The sequence below is a fragment of the Pleurodeles waltl genome, chromosome 7, assembly GCF_031143425.1.
Source record: "Pleurodeles waltl isolate 20211129_DDA chromosome 7, aPleWal1.hap1.20221129, whole genome shotgun sequence".
In the NCBI taxonomy this organism is placed as follows: domain Eukaryota; kingdom Metazoa; phylum Chordata; class Amphibia; order Caudata; family Salamandridae; genus Pleurodeles; species Pleurodeles waltl.
The window spans coordinates 1,470,169,543-1,470,188,803 of NC_090446.1; the positions used below are offsets into that span (position 1 = coordinate 1,470,169,543).

General features: G+C 46.2%; 1 protein-coding gene across 1 annotated transcript in view; it reads right to left on the reverse strand.

Moving 5' to 3' along the window:
- LOC138247080 (sialic acid-binding Ig-like lectin 13) overlaps positions 1-19,261 on the reverse strand; it is a 329,775-nt gene that overhangs the window by 221,962 nt on the left and 88,552 nt on the right. Inside the window, exon 4 of the mRNA XM_069201827.1 lies at positions 6,955-7,308. Coding sequence (XP_069057928.1) covers positions 6,955-7,308 — 354 coding nt within the window. The remainder of the gene's footprint in view (positions 1-6,954; positions 7,309-19,261) is intronic.

Consider the following 19,261-nt stretch of genomic DNA (forward strand, 5'->3'; position numbering starts at 1 on the left):
TAATACTCATATGTCACCCCTAACATAGGCACTAATTGCTGATAGAGCAAGTTATATATAAAGTAGGACATTTAAAGTTTTAAATATCCAAGCAGGAAAACTCTTGGTTACATTATAACAACTTGTAGTGCTTAACTTAATTTCAGGGTAGCTAAGAAAATGGTTCAAGGACATATTTTAATAGTAATTTAAATCCAATTTCATTGTGAGATTATTTTATATTGTTATTTTGAGAAATACACTTTTAGAAAATTGTAATTTTCCTGCCTAATCCAAATGGGGCTTTCTGCAAGTGTCCAGTGTCATCTGACTGCTGATGGCTTCCCAGGGGTGAGGTGTAGATTGCTCCCAGACAGCGGGAAAAGGGCTTGGGTGTGGAGAAGTGTTTTTCTTTCATGAGCAGGATGGCCTGGAGGCTTTGTTCAGACCCTTGCTGAGCTTACTGTCGCTGGCACATGTAGTTCACTTAGGCCATCCTCCCTTTTGTTTTGATAGTCAACTTGGCTCCAAACCCAGTGGGACTGCATAGCTTCCCCAGAATAGACCCAGAGTGACCAATAGGGGTCCATAGCCATACCTCTGGGAGTTCTGACCAGGAGAACAAAGGTTCTGCCATGTTGGATTAAGTAGAGGGGGTACTGTGGGATATTTTACAGTAAAATACATGAAGTGCTGCAAACCTGGGTAGGTAACCCCTGGGGAGGCAGAGTTCCGTGAGTGGCAAAGTCCTAAATGCGCTCGATCTTGGAAAAGCTAAGCAGGGTCGGGACTGGCTAGCCATTCAGGCGCATTCAGGAGAGGGCTGTAGGCAGTAAAAGCTGATGTTTCAGGCCTTCTGTGCACTGGCCTGCCCCATGTGCACAGAACACAGGGCAGGTCTGCGCACGAGAGGCCTGAAACAGCAGCTTTCTTTTCCTGCCTATGACCCTGGCCTGAATTCAAGGCCATAGGCAGCAAAAGCTGCAGTTTCAGGCCTCTTGTGCACCGGCCTGCCCCTTGTGCACTGCACATGAGGCAGGCTGGTACACAGGAGGCCTGGGCAAGCCGGTGCACAAGAGGCCTGAATTCAGGCCTGGGCCTTAGGCAGTAAAAGCTGCTGTTACAGGCCTCTTGTGCACAAGTGTGCACAGTGAGAATTTTTTTTTTTAACAAGGAATCACCTGGGTCCTCGTTGTCAGTGGCCGGGTGCTCTGCCTCTCTCTACCCTAATCCGATCTGGAGCTTGTGATGGCGGAAGCTCCATGCTGCTGCACCAACATCTGGACAAGAGTGCGCATTGCAGCCCAGTTATGGGCTGCACAGTGCAAGCTCAGACTGTCTGTGCTTGCGCTGTCAGTAAGCTCTGCTCCGCTGGAGGGCTGGTAGAGGTTTTTGGGTAAACTTCGTGCTCCAAGCGGAGCGCAGAGTGCTAAAAACTCTGTTAGCTCCCCAGCAGAGCAGAGCTCGTAAACCACCCCTAATTTTTACCCCATTAGCTAGGGAGTGACCAGAGGATTCCCCCACCCTCAGGCTGGCAGCAGGCATAAACATGTCCTTAGAGCACCCCAGGCCCTGTGGATAATCATAAGAAGCACTGAAGAACCAGAAGGAAATCTGGACCCTCTTGCATTGAACACAGAATGACAGAATTCTGGACCTGCTTGCATTGAACAGAGGACCCCAGAAGTGATTCTGAGGGTCAGTTGGCTGTACTCCTGTTTGAGCTATATGGACACAACAAGCTTCCAGCCTCTCTCCCTGCACCTGCCCAGTTGACCAGTTCCAATTAGACCTGCCATAGACCTTACTGCTGTCCTCTGTTGGAGTGAGTCCTAACTCCCAAGTCTTGCCCCCTAGGTCCTGGACCCTTGGTTGGTGAGTATACTCCTGTCCACATTACATAAGCTGGTACTTGGATCGCTGTTGAAACTGTAGATGTCAACACTGGAACGCCAATCTGCTTAATCTTCTTGGTTTGAGCTGCAGAAGGATATCTAACGAGTACAGAGGGCTTCATCAAGACCGATGCCGAGCAGAAATCTGCTGACGTTGAGGCCTTCCAGTGCATGTACTTTAAACCTTGCCATTCAGAGCTTTCCCGCCTTTGTCAGTGACTGAACTGTGACCTCCCTCTTCAGCAACCCGCCATGATAGAACCCTTCTTTGGATCCTGCTTGTGGCTTACCCACCAATGAACTATTGCTGACCACTTGTTCTCCCCAAACGTTTCAAAGTCAGAAGGTAAATTGTCCACCTGGATGAACCTCGTCCCTTGTCCTACCCAAGTTCCATAGCAGTCAGCCTTATCTTTTCACTTTGACTTAGTCTGGCATGACTATATAACTGTGTTTGGCACTTTGTGCTTATTAGGCACTCTTATTCAATTCAGACTTTTTTGTCATTTTGTTGTTACCTTGTTCATTAAAAATTCTATATTTTTCTAAACTGGTTGGGTATTTTCTTGTGTTGTTTTTTCACATTATTACTATTTGAGTATGACATACATAATTTACATATAAGCTTGACTACTAAGTTATCAGAAGTTACATACAGGTTATTTGAATGACTTTTGTGGTTCATCCTGACAAGACTTGTGATTTTAACTTGAGGTGGGTTCTCACCTCTTTTAACTAATACTCAAATTTCTTTCACCATGTGTGATACCACCACGTGATCCATGAGCATTCCTCTGAAAAAATGTGCAGACTCAGGACCTTCTTAATCCTTCTTGGAGATTTTTATACCTCTGCAAAAAACACTAACTGATTAATTGAGCCAGAGGTAACCAACTTTAAACTGGTCTTGCTGGATAAAGCCCAAAGTTCATCAACTGACTCACTCAAGGTCCTGGTGCATTACATATATGATGCCTTTAGACTGTGCATCAACTAGTCTCAGTTAGAACTTTTTATATAAGGCATTCTGATCTGCTTAACACAGGTCTTATGAGCCTTACATAGACATGTCCTCCATTTGTATCTCACTTGAAACACCTGAGGCCCGATTCACAAAGGTAAACTTGCACCAAATGTTTAGACTTAAAGTCTAGCTTTACTTTTAGTAAAGATAGACTTTTGTCTAAGTTTAGTATTTTGGCCTAAACTTAGACAAAAGTCTAACTTTAGTATGAATAAAATTAGACTTTAGGTCTAAACTTTGACTTTTTGTCTAAACTTAGACTTTTGGTCTAAGTTTACCTTAGTGGATCAAGCCCCTGGGCTCTAAAATATTGTCTAGTGAAAATAGATAGGGCAAAGGAACCAGTATAAAGGAAGCAGCAAAACCCCTTCTTTAGCAGGTGATGCAGGTAGACCACTCTTCTGATGTACATAACATAAAAAAGGCTGTCCCCACTGTGAGAAAGTGGATTATTAGTTGGGGTGATTGTGAGACCTCACTAAGTAATAAAGTCTTTATTCTGTATCAAGTCCAGTTATGTTACTTTAATTGAAAAGCTAGTTCAATCCTGCGAAGCTGTGGCACAGAGCAGTCAGGTTTAACTCAAAGGAACAAGTGTAACTTCCACTCCAGATTCTAACAACAAAAAGCACAAAAAAAAAAACAACCCCAGGTTTCTGGTTGCGGTAGAGCAGGTCAAAGTCAACACTTTCCCAAGGATCCTAGGACCTCAAAAGCGCCCACTTGAGGGTCAGGACACACTTTAGGGAAAGGTACCAGCAGGTTTTGGGTCAAGTCCAGTTGGGTTTGGCCAGCTTGGCTCTTCCAGAAGGTGGGCTTCTTGCAGCTTCTGTGTCCCTGTAGCTTAACTGGAGCCTAACTAAGTAGACCCTGGAGTCCACTTTTCTGTCCTGGGTTCAATTGGAAGCCAGGGCAGCTCTTGGGGTTCCTCTCCACAGGTTACAGTAGGTACAGTCCTCTATCTGAAGTCCAAATGGTTTAGTAGGTGCAGTCCTTCCTCTGTCTTCCTCAGGTCCAGCAGTGTTCTGAGGAAGGTAGCCAAGGGTGCCACATTTATGCCTGGCACTAGCTTGCAGGTGGGGTGACTCTCTATTGAATAAGGAAATAGTTCCCATAGTCAAAGCTACCCACTTTGACATAATTTCCTGGGACTTTGGCCCCAAACAATTCAGCAGTGCCCTGCTCTGACAAAATGCAACATGGCAGAATCTTTTTTCCTTGATCAGAGCTCTGGGTAACCTGGGAGGTATGTCTAGGGAAATTAGGAACTTCCCTTGCAAAAACAGCTCTGCCACAGGTTATCCCCTCACTGGGATTGGTAGTCTCTGGCTTCTTAGACAAATTCAGGGGAAGGCTGATGTGTGGATTACATCTGACTTTGACAGGGGTTGCCCTTTTGAAGCTTGTACAGTTGGTGGCCACATCCCCTCATGCCATCCTGTCAGGAAGAGGTCACAGTAGTGGCTAAGGCCATTTAGCTCCCTTTTCTGAGACCAGTGCACATCTCCAACAAGGATTCCAGGTGACAGTTACGGATTATCTCAGAAAAGGACACTAGAGGCTTTAGGCAGGAAAATGCAAACTTTCTAAAAGTTCAATGCTCAAAATAGTAATTTAAATTCGGACTTTACCATCAGGTTGGATTTTAAATTCCTATTAATTCGATTCCCTGAATCATGGCTCTAGCTATTCCCAAACCAAAGTTATGCATTATGTATAATGTAACCCGGTGCTCTTCTATGGGAGAGCCAGCCTTGAAAAATGACTTTAAGGATTTTTCATAGCCAGGATATGTAAAACTTCAGTAGACATGGCCAACCTTTTAACTACAACGCACCCTGTCCTATGGGCACTTAGGGCCTACTTTAGGGGTGACTTACCAGTAGTAACAAGGAAGGTTTAGGCCTGTCAAAAGGGTTAGTTAGGCAGGTCGAATAGGAAGTTTTGAAGAGCCATGCTGGGTTGCAGTGGCAGTGTTAGACCAGACAGCCCCAGGATTGTCTTCCGCCAACTTTTTACCTTCTCCACTTTTCTGACTTTGTTTTTGCCTGTATTAGGATTCTGTGCACTTTACCACTGCTAATCAGTGCTAAAGTGCCTGTTCTTTCTCCAATACACATGGTAATATTGGTTCATCCCCTATTGGCATATTTAATGTACTTATAAGTCCCTAGTAAGGTGGCACTACATGTACCCAGGTTGTCACTGTAGTGGCGGCACACTCAGTGCTAGAAGATTTAACTTACAGGCCCTGGGTACACAGAGAACCATATACTAGGACCTCTAGGTAAGTTAAATAAGCCAATCAAGTACTAGACAATTGCACAGATGTGTTAGGGGTCAGAGCACATTGACTGGATGCTGCATGTCAACACCCCAGTGTTCAGAGTCTGTAAACCTGTTTTACATCTAGCAAAAAATAGTAGGGCAAAAAGTGAGGGTGATCTTTCAAAAAGGACCTTTTTACACACCTACTATTATAACTACCTGCTGCCACTACCGCCAGTATTTTCTAGTCCTCTGAAAGGACTTTAGTCAGTACTAATGAAGAGATGGGTGCACTTAGTGTGCCCCTTCAGACCACAAACTTCTGTTCTGGGTTTCGGTTAACTGTCAAAGGCCCTTAGTTAACATGCATGATTCTGGTATGTGTGAAGACACATCTTGCATGCCCCTTTCATCCATTCAATGACTATTCCCAACACAGTACATGTTTTTTTCTGATTCAACACAAACATCTCCAAGTCATTTGCAGAGAACCTACAGTAATGTGTGCTTTCGAAGTTGTACAGTCGTGGCTGATAGTAAAATAAATTTCTACATGAGATCGCAAACGCAAGTTTGGCTTGTGGTCTCATCTAGTATGCCATATTTGCTGACTGATGCATATTGGACACCATCTCTTTGGGCCAGATGTATCAAAGTACAGATCTGCATTTCCTAAATAGAGAATTTTAAGAAATCGCTCTTTGAGAAATGCAAAATGGTATGTAAGAAAATAGCGATTCCTAATAGTGATTTTTTTAAATTCGCAATTGCAATTAGGGAATAACTATTAGGGAATGGGACTCCATTCATCCCTCATAGGTGCGAATGGTTTTGCATTTCCTAATTTGCAAATTCCTTTTAGGAATTTGCAAATTGGGTAATGCAAATCCAAGGGTGCTGGGGGCCTAAGGCCTCCTTTGATGCACCCTCCCCAAAAACAAATTGTGCACATGTAAAGCGCACATATGCCCTAGGGGCATGTGTGCGCTACATGGCACTTCTAAAAATGCAATTTTAATGCATTTTTTAAAATTGCACCTGGTTACCACCATATTGGATTTGGTGGTAATTGCATTTCTTAAATGCCCAGTTCGTATTTAGGAAAGGCATGATACATCTGCATAGGAAATCGCAAATAGGAAATCCCTATTTGCGATTTCCTATTTGGAGTCGCAATTTTAGGGAATCGCTAAAAATTGTAGTTTCCTAAAATTCCACTGCAATGCCTTTCATACATCTTGAAAGGCGATTTTGCATTCGCAAATGGTGGAATCTTGCGATTCGCACCGCTTGCGAATACAAAATATCTTGATACATCTGGCCCCTTGTTCTAACGCTGTCTTTCTTTACTAGCAAGCTGGTTATTTGTGTTATGGCGCCACCTACTGGAGGACAGCAGTAAGGGGCCCAATTCACAAAACTATGTAGGATGTATATCTGTTTGAGGATGATATTCTTCATTTGCACCTGTCAGGTATTGGTAAAAGGATGTGTAGGGGCGGAGGCGTAGCTCCTAATGGTGTAGCAGGTCTTGAGGCATTGAGGACAAAATTCTTTAGGGGCCCAGTGAACCCCATTAATGCTTGTTCTTCCTACCCATGTAGACGATGATGGCCTATTTTCTTCGCTTGCACCAGGATCCACACCATCCTTGCTACGCTGCTGTGTACGTGTGTAAATCTACAACTTTATGTGATTTACACCAAAGAGTTGAGCTAGCGATAAATACTGCGCAATGCCTGTTTCAAACATTCCAGTTTTCACTGTGGCTAACTGCAGAACACTTACTTGAAACTTTAACAGAAATGCCGAGGTAGTACTTCCGTTCTATCAACGCGTAATATGTATCAGCATCTTCTCTAGTCACGTGGTTTATCTGCAGGGTACAGTTGTGATCTTCCAAGTCACCAACGAGACGAGTGCGTCCTTCATACCGAGGCAACACGTTTGGTGAATCCTTGCTGTAAACCACTGGGTACCAGTTACGAATCCACAGGCACCAGGTGAATGCCGGTGGTCTGTCCGATCCAGGAATTGAACCGGTGAAGGTGCAGGGGATCACCAGGCAGGACCCCTCGAGCGCCGTGATCTCTCCTGGCACCGAGAAGGACCACTGCATGAGGACTGGCTGGCAAAGGAACACTGGAAAAGGAAGAGAGAATGTAGCCGTGGTTAGCTGACTGTATTATCCTGTAACATCAACAAACATGTATAAAGAGACTGCTCACTGGTGCCTTCAACTTTCAGTTCAAACAAGCATTGGCAAAGCAAACAGGTCTTGCCTATGCAAGATGCATTGGTTTTGTCATTTTTTTTTTTGTTAGCCAGCGATTGTATGAGCAACAGGCAGGAAAAACAAACAACCACAGACAGTGTGAGCACCCAGTTAGGAGAAAGCAGACATTCACAAATAGTGTGAGGTGACAGTGACGATAAAGCACAAACAAGCATTGACTGTGTAGGCCAGGAAAAAGGTGAGACATAATACACAGACAGCACGCAGGGACACCCAGAGCTAATGTAGCCCACAAAGAGGATGAAGCAGACGCCCAGATATAGGCATCAAGCTCACAGACATGCACATCTCCCTCTGTTAAACATGTCTGCTTCTAATAACAACAGATTGTTTTATATAGCGCCTCATGCCGTATTTCTGTGTTTCTTGGTGCTAAAAATAACACATGCTACCCAATACCCAATTTATTTTACTCAGTTTAGCTATCTCAAGTGGAGAGAATGCTAAGTGCTCTCTTCTGGGAACTTGTGAACTTAAGGTCACCCTAGTAGTCAGCGCCAAGCTTAACCTCACTGAGTCACAAGTAGTGCAGTAGTCACCCAGTGATCGAAGTGCCAAGCTCATGGGTCTGAACCTCACCATGGAGGTCATTACTGTGCAGAAACACTGCACACAAAAGTATATATATTACCTACTGGCCAGTGGGTAGTTTTATTTAGGACCTAGTCTCAATTGAATACTCGTTTTTTTGTAAGGCTATATCTTTGGTACGTTTATGAAATATTCACGAGAATTATAGTGAGCGTGAGAATCTTGTTGTGAAGGGAAAGTTTTTGTGTGATTGTCAATTGGGGGCCAATGAAAAAGGATGGGGTCTAAAAAACTGAATAGCTGCTAACACTTCAACCAGGAAGTGTTGGCAGCCATTTTGAGACTCTGCTTCAGCAAGTCTAAAAAAAAGAGAAAAAAGGGGGCAGGGTACTGCTGTCCTACCCCCTAGCCTTGGTTCAGGGATCCCACAAGCCCCCCACCCCCCAGACTAAAAAGCATTTGTTTTTTCATTACGGTGAAAATCGCACATATTCGTGATTTTTTTTAAAACAGCAAACAGAGTCTCGTGTACCTGCTTTTATTTTTGCCCCGGGTGGGCCAGGTCACTGGGGCTTTTTATTTAAAGGAAGGAGGTGCACAGGGCCCACCTCCAAGGGCTTACTAAAGCCCTGGGGACCATTACCTCTCTGGGACTATGTTGATATAATATGTGGGGGACGTGCACCCTGGGGACCACCTCCTCACCAGGACAATCAGTTTACTTAATTTGAAGGGGCTGCCCAGCCCCCTGCAGCCCCAGGGACTCCCACTTCCCTCGGGCAATCAACATATTTTGTGGGGTGTGCACTCCCCCCATGCCCTGGGAATTGCCAGCTCCCTAGGGCAATCGATATATTGAATGAAGTGGAAGTCCCCTCCCTCAGGAGGTAGCTGTTTGCTTGGGCTTGGTGGGAGCTGATAGCTCCCACCAAGCAACAGCAAACATAAATCCGCTTTCAGTAAGCGGGAGCTGTCAAACAGCTCCCACTTGCTGAAAGTGGAGTTTTCATCTCTTTCCCTGCACGCAAACATGCGTGCAGGGAAAGAGATGAAAACATTGCTCCCGCATGCAGGGAGCTGCTATTTAAAGCAGCTTCCTGCTTGCGGGAGCAATGCTGGCTCCCGGGAAATGGGAGCTGGCTGGCACCCCGGGGGCCTCAGGCCCCATTTCGCGGCCCCAAAAACACTCTAAGAAGAATTACATTAACAAATGCGCAAGAAGACATTTCCTTCGTGTCCTTTACGCAGGTGTAATGTAGGAGATGCATTAGATATTGACCCAATGAGGTAACACTTACCAATTAGCCAGTAGAAACTATTCCAGTAGGGTAGACATTTTGCACAAAACGGTGATCTCTTCTTGGATAAATATGCATGATTCTGGCATGATGCTTATTTTTCAGAAATTAATCTTTAATGGGAAGCATTTACAGATATAAACAAAACAAGGGTTGAAGTTGAAGCTTCTTGTGTGTAAACTACTAATTATCAATATTTCTAGCACATGGACAAGGCAAAACAAGTATTTTTCTCTGCATAGCCACCTTGAAAAGTTATCTGTAAACCTTGATGGAGATGCTTGGTTTTTGGCTTCTTGCTTTTTTTTAGCACAATATCTTATATAGTAACTGTGATGAGTGGGTTCTTTCTTATAAAATGCTGCTGATAGACAACCCCTGCTACACACAGTTAAAGTCTGTGTGTGACGCGGGGTTGGGTGGTTATAGAGGGTTGGTTGCTGGTCCTGGCCGCAGGCCTGGCCCTGTTGCCAACTCCTGCTGTTCACAGCTGAAGAACTTGCGCAGCAGTGGTTGCATTAAAGTTACAATTGCTTTCTGTTTAAAAAAAACACAGATATTCAGTGGAAAAACAAAGGTTACAGGGATGTTATAGTTAGCAAATAGAATTTAAAAACCCCACAGAAATTCACTTAAAAAAACCAAAGGTTACAGTAAAGCTATAGTTAGGCTCACGTTTTAAACGTACAAACCACAGAAATTCACCTGTTATAGTTAGAGTTGTTTCAAGTAACTATAGCTCTCGAACCCAGGTAACTGTAAATCACGCCCTCACCATGCACTGCTAATTACCCCAGATATTACAGCATCCATAACATATTTTATAAAATCATTGATACTATCACTGCAACATTTGCTGTAAAATTATGCATAAAAAAACTGTGCATGGTGGGGGCGCAAGTTAATATGAGCCAAACAATAACATCCCTGTAATCTTTGGTTTCTTAAGTGTATATATATATATATACAGTTTCACTTAAAAAAAAAAAAAAAAGGTTACAGGGACTTTATTGTTAGGCTCACATTTTAAACATACAAAACCAAAGAAATTCAGCTGCTACAGTTAGAGTTATTTCAAGTAACTATAACTCATACTGTAGGAAGTTGGCTCTGTATATACTATCTCAAAGTGAGAGATAGTGTGCACAGAGTCCAAGTGTTCCCCTTAGAGGTCAGATAGTGGCAAAATTAGATAATTCTAATGCTCTATTTTGTGTTAGTGTGGTCGAGCAGTAGGCTTATCAGAGGGTAGTGTTAAGCATTTGTTGTAGACACCCAGGCAATAAATGAGGAACACATACTCAAAGACTTAACTCCAGGCCAATAGTTTTTATATAGAAAAATATATTTTCTTAATTTATTTTTAGAACCACAAGTTCAAGATTTGAAGTAAATACATAAAATGCAAGGTACTCCACACAGGTAAGTTAGGAACTTTGAATTAGAGCAATAACATATACAGTTTTTGTTAAATGGCAATAAGCTATTTTAAAAGTGGACAAAATCAACAGTTCCTGGGGGAGGGAAGTAATGGTTAGTTTTTCAGGTAAGTAAGACACTTAGAAGTCTAAAATCCTGGGCATAGGCAGTCCACCGTTGGGAGTTCAAGGCAACCCCAAAGGTACCACACCAACAGCTCAGGGCCAGTCAGGTGCAGAGGTCAAAGAGGTGCCCAAAACACATAGGCGCCTATGAAGAACAGGGGTGCTCCGGTTCCAGTCTGCCTACAGGTAAGTACCTGCGTCTTCGGAGGGCAGACAAGGGGGGTTTTGTAGAGCACTGGGGGGGGGACAAGTAGGCACACAAAACACACCCGCAGCGGCACAGGGACGGCCGGATGCAGTGGCCAAAGCAGGTGTCGGGTTTTGTTTAGTATTCAATGGAGGGACCCGGGGGTCACTCTAGGGGTGCAGGCAGGGCACAGGGGGGCTTCTCGGGCCAGCCACCAACTGGGCTAGGCAGAGGGTTACCTGGGGGTCACTCCTGCACTGAGTTTCGGTTCCTTCTGGTCCTGGGGGCTGCGGGTGCAGTGCTTGGTCCAGGCGTCGGTTCCTTGTTACAGGCAGTCGCGGTCAGGGGGAGCCTCTGGATTCTCTCTCTGTGCGTCGCTGTGGGAGTCCAAGGGGTCATCTCGGGCTTCTCGCAAGGTCGCAGTCGCCTGGGAGTCCTCCCTGTGGTGTTGGTTCTCTGGAGCTCGAGCCAAGGGCTTCAGGTGCCAAGGGTGAAGTCTCACGCTTCCGGCGGGAAGAGTGAAATCTTTAGAAGTTGCAAGGAAGTTGCAAAGTTGTTGCTTGTTGTTGAGCAGAGCCGCTGATCACGGGAGTTTCTTGGTCTTTTGGTTCAGGGCAGTCCTCTGAGGCTTCAGATGTCGCTGGTCCCTGTCGGATGCGTCACTGTTGCAGTTTTCTTCGAGTCAGGAGACAGGCCAGTAGGGCTGGGGCCAAAGCAGTTGTCGTCTCCGTCGTCTCTGCAGGGCTTTCAGGACAGCAGTCCTTCTTCTTGTTTCAGGTTGCAGGAATCTGATTTCCTGGGTTCTGGGGTGCCCCTAAATACTAAATTTAGGGGTGTGTTTAGGTCTGGGAGGACAGTACCTAATAGCTACTGTCCGGGAGGGTGGCTACACCCTTTTTGTGCCCCCTCCCTGACGGGAGGGGGGCACATCCCTAATCCTATTGGAGGAATCCTCCAAACCTAAGATGGAGGATTTCTAAAGGCAGGGGTCACCTCAGCTCAGGACACCTTTGTGGCTGTCCTGACTGGTGGGTGACTCCTCCTTGTTTTTCTCATTATCTCCTCCAGCCTTGCCATGAAAAGTGGGGGCAGTGGCCGGAGGGGTGGGTATCTCCACTAGCTGGGATGCCCTGTGGCGCTGTAACAAAAGGGGTGAGCCTTTGAGGCTCACCGCCAGGTGATAAAGTTCCTGCAGGGGGAGGTGAGAAGCACCTCCACCCAGTACATGCTTTGTTCCTGGCCACAGAGTGACAAAGGCACTCTCCTCATGTGGCCAGCAACTCGTCTGGTTGTGGCAGGCTGGCAGAAAGTGGTCAGCCTAACACTAGAAGTCGGATTGGTATTCAGGGGGCATCTCTAAGATGCCCTCTGGCTGCATTTTTCAATATATTCCACACTGGCATCAGTGTGCATTTAGTGTGCTGGGAAGTTTGAAACCAAACTTCCCAGATTTCAGTGTAGCCATTATGGAACTGTGGAGTTCGTGTTTGACAAACTCCCAGACCATATACTCTTATGGCTACCCTGCACTTACAATGTCTAAGATTTTGCTTAGACACTGTAGGGACATAGTGCTCAAGTACATATGTCCTCACCTGTGGTATAGTGCATCCTGTCTTAGGGCTGTAATGCCTGCTAGAGGGGTGACTTACCTATGCCATAGGCAGTGAGAGGTTGGCATGGCACTCTGAGGGGAGTGCCATGTCGACTTAGTCTTTTTCTCCCCACCAGCACATACAAGCTGTGAGGCAGTGTGCATGTGCTGAGTGAGGGGTCCCCAGGGTGGCATAAGACATGCTGCAGCCCTTAGAGACCTTCCCTGGTATCAGGGCCCTTGGTACCAGGGGTACCATTTACAAGGGACTTATCTGAGTGCCAGGGCTGTGCCAATTGTGGAAGCAAAGGTTTAGGGAAAAAACACTGGTGCTGGGGCCTAGTTAGCAGGGTCCAAGCACACTTTCAATCATAACTGGGCATCAGCAAAAGGCAAAAAGTCAGGGGGTAACCATGCCAAGGAGGCATTTCTTTACAAACCCCCCCAAATGAAAGAGGATGTGACTAACGTTTCCCAAGAGAGTCTTCATTTTCTAAGTGGAAGCACCTGGAAAGGCCATCGGCATTGGCATGGGCAGTCCAAGGTCTGTGTTCCACTACAAAGTCCATTCCCTGTAGGGATATGGACCACCTCAACAGTTTAGGGTTTTCTCCTTTCATTTGCATTAGCCATCCGAGAGGTCTGTGGTTAGTTTGAACTATGAAGTGAGTACCAAAAAGGTACGGTCTCAAATTCTTCAGGGACCAGACCACAGCAAAGGCCTCCCTCTCAATGGCACTCCAATGCTGCTCCCTAGGGAGTAACCTCCTGCTAATAAAAGCAACAGGCTGGTCAAGGCCATCACCATTTGTTTGGGACAGGACTGCTCCTATCCCATGTTCAGAGGCATCTGTCTGCACAATGAACTGCTTAGAGTAATCTGAAGCTTTCAAAACTTGTGCTGTACACATTGCTTGCTTTAGGGTGTCAAAGGCCTTTTGACAGTCCACGAACCAGTTCACTTTCTTGTGCATTTTCTTGGAGGTAAGGTCTGTGAGGGGTGTCACTATTGATCCATAACCCTTCACAAGCCTCCTATAGTACCCAGTCAAGCCAAGGAATGCCCTGACTTGAATCTGGGTTTTTGGAGCTACCCAGTCCAGAATAGTCTGGATCTTGGGTTGGGGTGGCTGAACTTGGCCTCCACCTACAAGGTGACCCAAGTAAACCACAGTACCCTGCCCTATCTGACATTTAGATGCCTTGATAGAGAGGCCTGCTGCTTGCAGGTCCTGCAAAACCTTCTTCAGGTGGACCAGGTGATCCTGCCAGTTGCAGCTAAAGACAGCAATATAGTCAAGATAAGCTGCACTAAATGACTCCAAGCCAGCAAGGACTTGAGTCACCAACCTTTGGAAGGTGGCAGGGGCATTCTTCAAGCCAAAGGGCATCACAGTAAACTGGTAGTGCACATCAGGTGTGGAGAATGCTGTTTTCTCTTTTGCTCCAGGTGCCATTTTTATTTGCCAGTACCCTGCTGTTAAGTCAAAGGTACTTAAGTATTTGGCAGCACCTAATTTGTCTATTAGTTCATCTGCCCTTGGAATGGGGTGAGCATCTGTCTTGGTGACAGAGTTAAGCCCTCTGTAGTCCACACAAAACCTCATCTTTCTCTTGCCATCTTTTGTGTGAGGTTTGGGGACCAAGACCAATGGGCTAGCCCAGGCACTGTCAGCGTGCTCAATCACTCCCCCAGCATCTTGGGGACTTCCACTTTGATGCTTTCTTTAACTTGGTCAAACTGTCTAAATATTTTGTTTTTGACAGGCATGCTGTCTCCTGTGTCCTCATCATGGGTACACAGGTGTGTCTGACCAGGGGTTAAGGAAAAGAGCTCAGCAAACTGCTGGAGGACTTGCCTGCAGTTAGCCTGCTGTTGGCCAGAGAGGGTGTCTGAATAGATCACTCCATCTACTGAGCCATCTTTAGGGTCAGTGGAGAAGAGATCAGGGAGAGGTTCACTCTCAGCTTCCTGGTCCTCATCTGTAACCATTAACATGTTTATATCTGCCCTATCATGAAAGAGTTTGAGGCGGTTCACATGGATCACCCTCTTGGGGGTCCTGCTAGTGCCTAGGTCAACCAGGTAGGGGACCTGACTCTTTTTCTCAAGAACTAGGTAAGGGCCACTCCATCTGTCCTGAAGTGCCCTTGGAGCCACAGGCTGCAGAACCCAGAATTTCTGCCCTGGCTGAAACTCAACCATAGCAGCCTTTTGGTCAGACCACATCTTCTGGAGCTGTTGGCTGGCCTCAAGGTTTTTGCTTGCCTTTTCCATGTACTCTGCCATCCTTGAAGGTAGGCCTAGTACATAGTCTACCACATCTTGTTTAGGCTCATGAAGAGGTCTCTCCCAGCCTTCTTTTACAAGAGCTAGTGGTCCACTAACAGGATGGATGAACAGAAGTTACAAAGGGGGAAATCCCTACTCCCTTCTGAGGCACCTCTCTGTAGGCGAAAAGCAAGCATGGCAAGAGGACATCCCATCTCCTTTTGAGTTTTTCAGGGAGCCCAATGATCATGCCCTTCAATGTCTTGTTAAATCTCTCAACAAGACCATTGGTTTGTGGATGGTATGGTGTGGTGAATTTATAAGTCACCCCACACTCATTCCACATGTGTTTTAGGTAAGCTGACATGAAGTTGGTACCTCTGTCAGAAACCACCTCCTTAGGAAATCCCACTCTGGTAAAAACCCAATGAGTGCTTTGGCTACTGCAGGGGCAGTAGTGGACTTAAGGGGAATTGCTTCAGGGTGCCTAGTAGCATGATCCACTACTACTAGGATATACTGGTTCCCTGATGCTGTGGGGGGTTCAAGTGGACCCACTATATCCACTCCCACTCTTTCAAAGGGGACCCACACCACTGAAAGTGGAATGAGGGGGGCCTTTGGATGGCCACCTGTCTTACCACTGGCTTGACAGGTGACACAGGAGGTGCAAAACACATTTACCTTCTGGGACATATTTGGGCCAATAGAAATGGTTGACTAACCTCCCCCATGTCTTGATTTGTCCCAAATTCCCAGCAAGGGGAATGTCATGGGCTAAGGTCAGAATGCACTCCCTGAACTCCTGAGGCACTACCACTCTCTTAGTGGCACCAGGTTTGGGATCTCTTGCCTCAGTGTAAAGGAGCCCATCTTCTCGAATAGACCCTGCGAGTTCCACGGATATTTCCTTTTTCTTGCTCACCTGTTTGCTGCCTTAGGCCTTCAAGAGAGGGACAAGTTTCTTGCCCCTTGCACAGCTGTTCCCTTGAGGGTCCCCCTGCGCCCAAGGGCTCAACCTGATAAGGTCCTAGCTTCATGGACTCAGTTCCCTCAGGGGATAGAACATCTTTCTGGGAAGAAAGGTTCTGTTTCTTGTGCTGTGTTGAAGCTGGTTCCCCAGTCCACCTACGCCAGACCCAGGACCTCCTCACTTTCAGGAAACGCCTCAAGACATGGCTATTCGACCAGTAGTTCCCCCCCAGCACCTTGAGACCCTGACGGGTGAGTAGTATACTCTATAAATTACGTGATTGATTGATTGATTGAGTCTTCTTTCCTTTTCTCTTGGGAGGTTGGGCTATTGTTCCAGACTCCAACACTTCTTTTTCACCCTGAGCCTTGCACTGTGCCCTTGTCTTGACGCACACCCGTTCAGGGATACCCAGCAAGGCTGCATGGGTTTTGAGTTCTACCTCAGCCCATGCTGAGGACTCCAGATCATTTCCAAGCAGACACTCTACTGGAATTGCAGAAGATACTACTACCTGTTTCAGGCCAGTGACCCTTCCCCATTCTAAAGTTACCTTTGCCTTGGGGTGGACTTTAGTCTGATTGTCAGCGTTTGTGACTGGATATGTCTGTCCAGCCAGGTACTGTCCTGGGGACACCAGTTTGTCTGTGACCATAGTGACACTGGCACCTGTATCCCTCAGGGCTTCTACTCTAGTCTCATTAATTAAGAGCTGCTGCCTGTATTTTTGCATGTTAGGCGGCCAGGCAGCAAGTGTGGCTAGGTCCACCCCACCCTCTGAGACTAATGTAGCTTCAGTGTGAACCCTGTTTTGCTCTGGGCAAACTGTTGATCCCACCATGAGACTGGCTATTCCAATGCTAACTGGAGTAGTAGTTGTGGGACTTTTCTTGGGACAGGCCTTATCTCAAGTTTGGTGTCCATGCTGACTACAGATGCGACACCAGGCCTTTTTGGGATCAAAGTTTTTACCCTTATACCTAAATGAGGATTGTGAAGAGGCTTTGGACTCACCCTCCTGAGCAGGGTTTGGGGCCCTGTAGAAGACTCTTTACTTTTTCCCTTGGATGTCTCAACACTCTTCCCCTGGGGAGGCTTTGTGACCCCTTTCTTTTGGTCACCCCCTTTGGAAGTCTTGGTCACCCTAGTCTTGACCCAATGGTCTGCCATCTTTCCCAATTCATGGTGAGAAATTGGACCTAGGTCTACCAGATGCTGATGCAGTTTATCATTGAAACAATTACTTAAAAGATGTTCTTTCATAAACAAGTTATACAGCCCATCATAATAATTTACACCACTGCCATTAATCCAACCATCTAGTGTTTTGACTGAGGAGTCAACAAAATCAACCCAGGTCTGGCTCGCGGATTTTTGAGCCCCCCTGAACCTAATCCTGTACTCCTCAGTTGAGAATCCAAAGCCCTCAATCAGGGTAGCCTTCATGGGTCATAGGATTCTGCATCTTTACCAGAGAGTGTGAGGAGTCTATCCCTACACTTTCCAGTGAACATTTCCCAAAGGAGAGCACCCCAGTTAGAATTGTTTACTTTTCTGGTTGCACGAGCCCTCTCAAAAGCTGTGAACTATTTGGTGATATAATCACCATCTTCATATTTTGTTACAATCCCTTTGGGGATTTTTAGGATGTCAATATCTTCTCTGACCCTAGTTATGTTGCTGCCACCATTGATGGGAGCTAAACCCATCTATTTTCTTTCCCTCTCTAAGGCAAGGAGCTGTCTCTCCAAAGCCAATCTTTTGGCCATCCTGGCTAACAGGAGGTCATCTTCATGGAGGCTGCCCTCAATGCTTCCAGAGTTACTGGTCTCCCCTGTGGAAGAACCAGTCTCTCTGACTATCACTTGTGGAGTCAGGGTTTGAGGGACCCTAGTCTCCCTAATTAGGACAGGAGGGAGGGAATCATCCTCCTGGTCACAAATGTCTCCCTCTGTAAGATTATCCTCAGAGGGATGGTCCTTTGCATACTCTGCCAAAAGCTCCTGGAGCTTCACCTTGGTAGGGTTGGACCAAGTCTTTATATTATTTTAGCTTACAGAGAGTCCTTAAAATCTGACCTCCCTGGATGTAGGTAAGAGGTGAGGTTGAGTTCCACCACCATCTCATCTGTGCTAGACATTATGGCGCTCATTATCCGCCGCGTGGCCCCCAATGTGGACGCACTCCAGCGGTGGCAATTTCAAGATCCCCGTTGCACTTTTCACTGTCTGCTATGCAGACAGTGAAAAGCTCCATGGGGCTGTGGCAGGGGGCCCCTGCACTGCCCATGCCAGAGGCCCCGTGACTCCTCTTTCCGCCAGCCTTTTCATGGCGGTTCATACCGCCATGAAAAGGATGGCGGTAGGGGGACTCGAAATCACCTGGGCAGCGCTGCCCTGGGGGATTACAACTGCCGGGACCAAAGTGGCAGGAAACCGCCGGTCCGAAGTGCTGCAATCGTAATTCCATGGGAAGCACCGCCAGCCTGTTGGCGGTGCTTCCATCGGAACAGCCCTGGCGGTCTTTGACCGCCAGGGGTTTAATGAGGCCCTTTTTCTCTAAAGTTTTTATTACTTTTTAAGAATCTAAAAACTACTTCTAGAACTTAAATCCAAACTTTTACAAACTTTTAAACTCTAAAAGAAATTCTAACAGGGACTTACACAAGGCCCTAGGACTTTTAAAAATTTAGAAAAATAGTTCAAATTGCAAAAGTCAGTTTCTAATGACAATTTTTGGAATTTAGTTGTGTGATAAGGTATTGGCTGAGTAGTCCAGCAAATGCAAAGTCTTAGACCCCACCGCTGATCCACCAATATAGGAAGTTGGCTCTGTATATACTATCTCAAAGTGAGAGATAGTGTGCACAGAGTCCAAGGGTTCCCCTTAGAGGTAAGATAGTGGCAAAATTAGATAATTCTAATGCTCTATTTTGTGGTAGTGTGGTCGAGCAGTAGGCTTATCAGAGGGTAGTGTTAAGCATTTAGGCCCTCATTCCAACCTCGGTGGTAAAAGGCGCTTACTGCCGTGCAGAAGACCGCCATAACACCGCCGCGGTAAACCGCCACGGTCATTCTGACCCACAACAGGCAAACGGCCAAAAAACAGACATCCACAAAAGTCCGCCACACCAAAGGTCAGCGAGAAACTGGCGATGACCAAACCTCCACCGTCACGCCAACAGAAATACGCCCATGCCATTACGACCCACGAATCCACGTGGCGGTCTTTCAACCGCGGTATTCCATTGGCGGTACACACCGCCGCGCTCAAAATACACACACACTTACAAAATACAGCCACATTGGACAATTCAAAATACACACACCTGATACACATATACATACCACTCCAACACCACCAATACAATATAAAACACACACCCACATCACCCACAAAC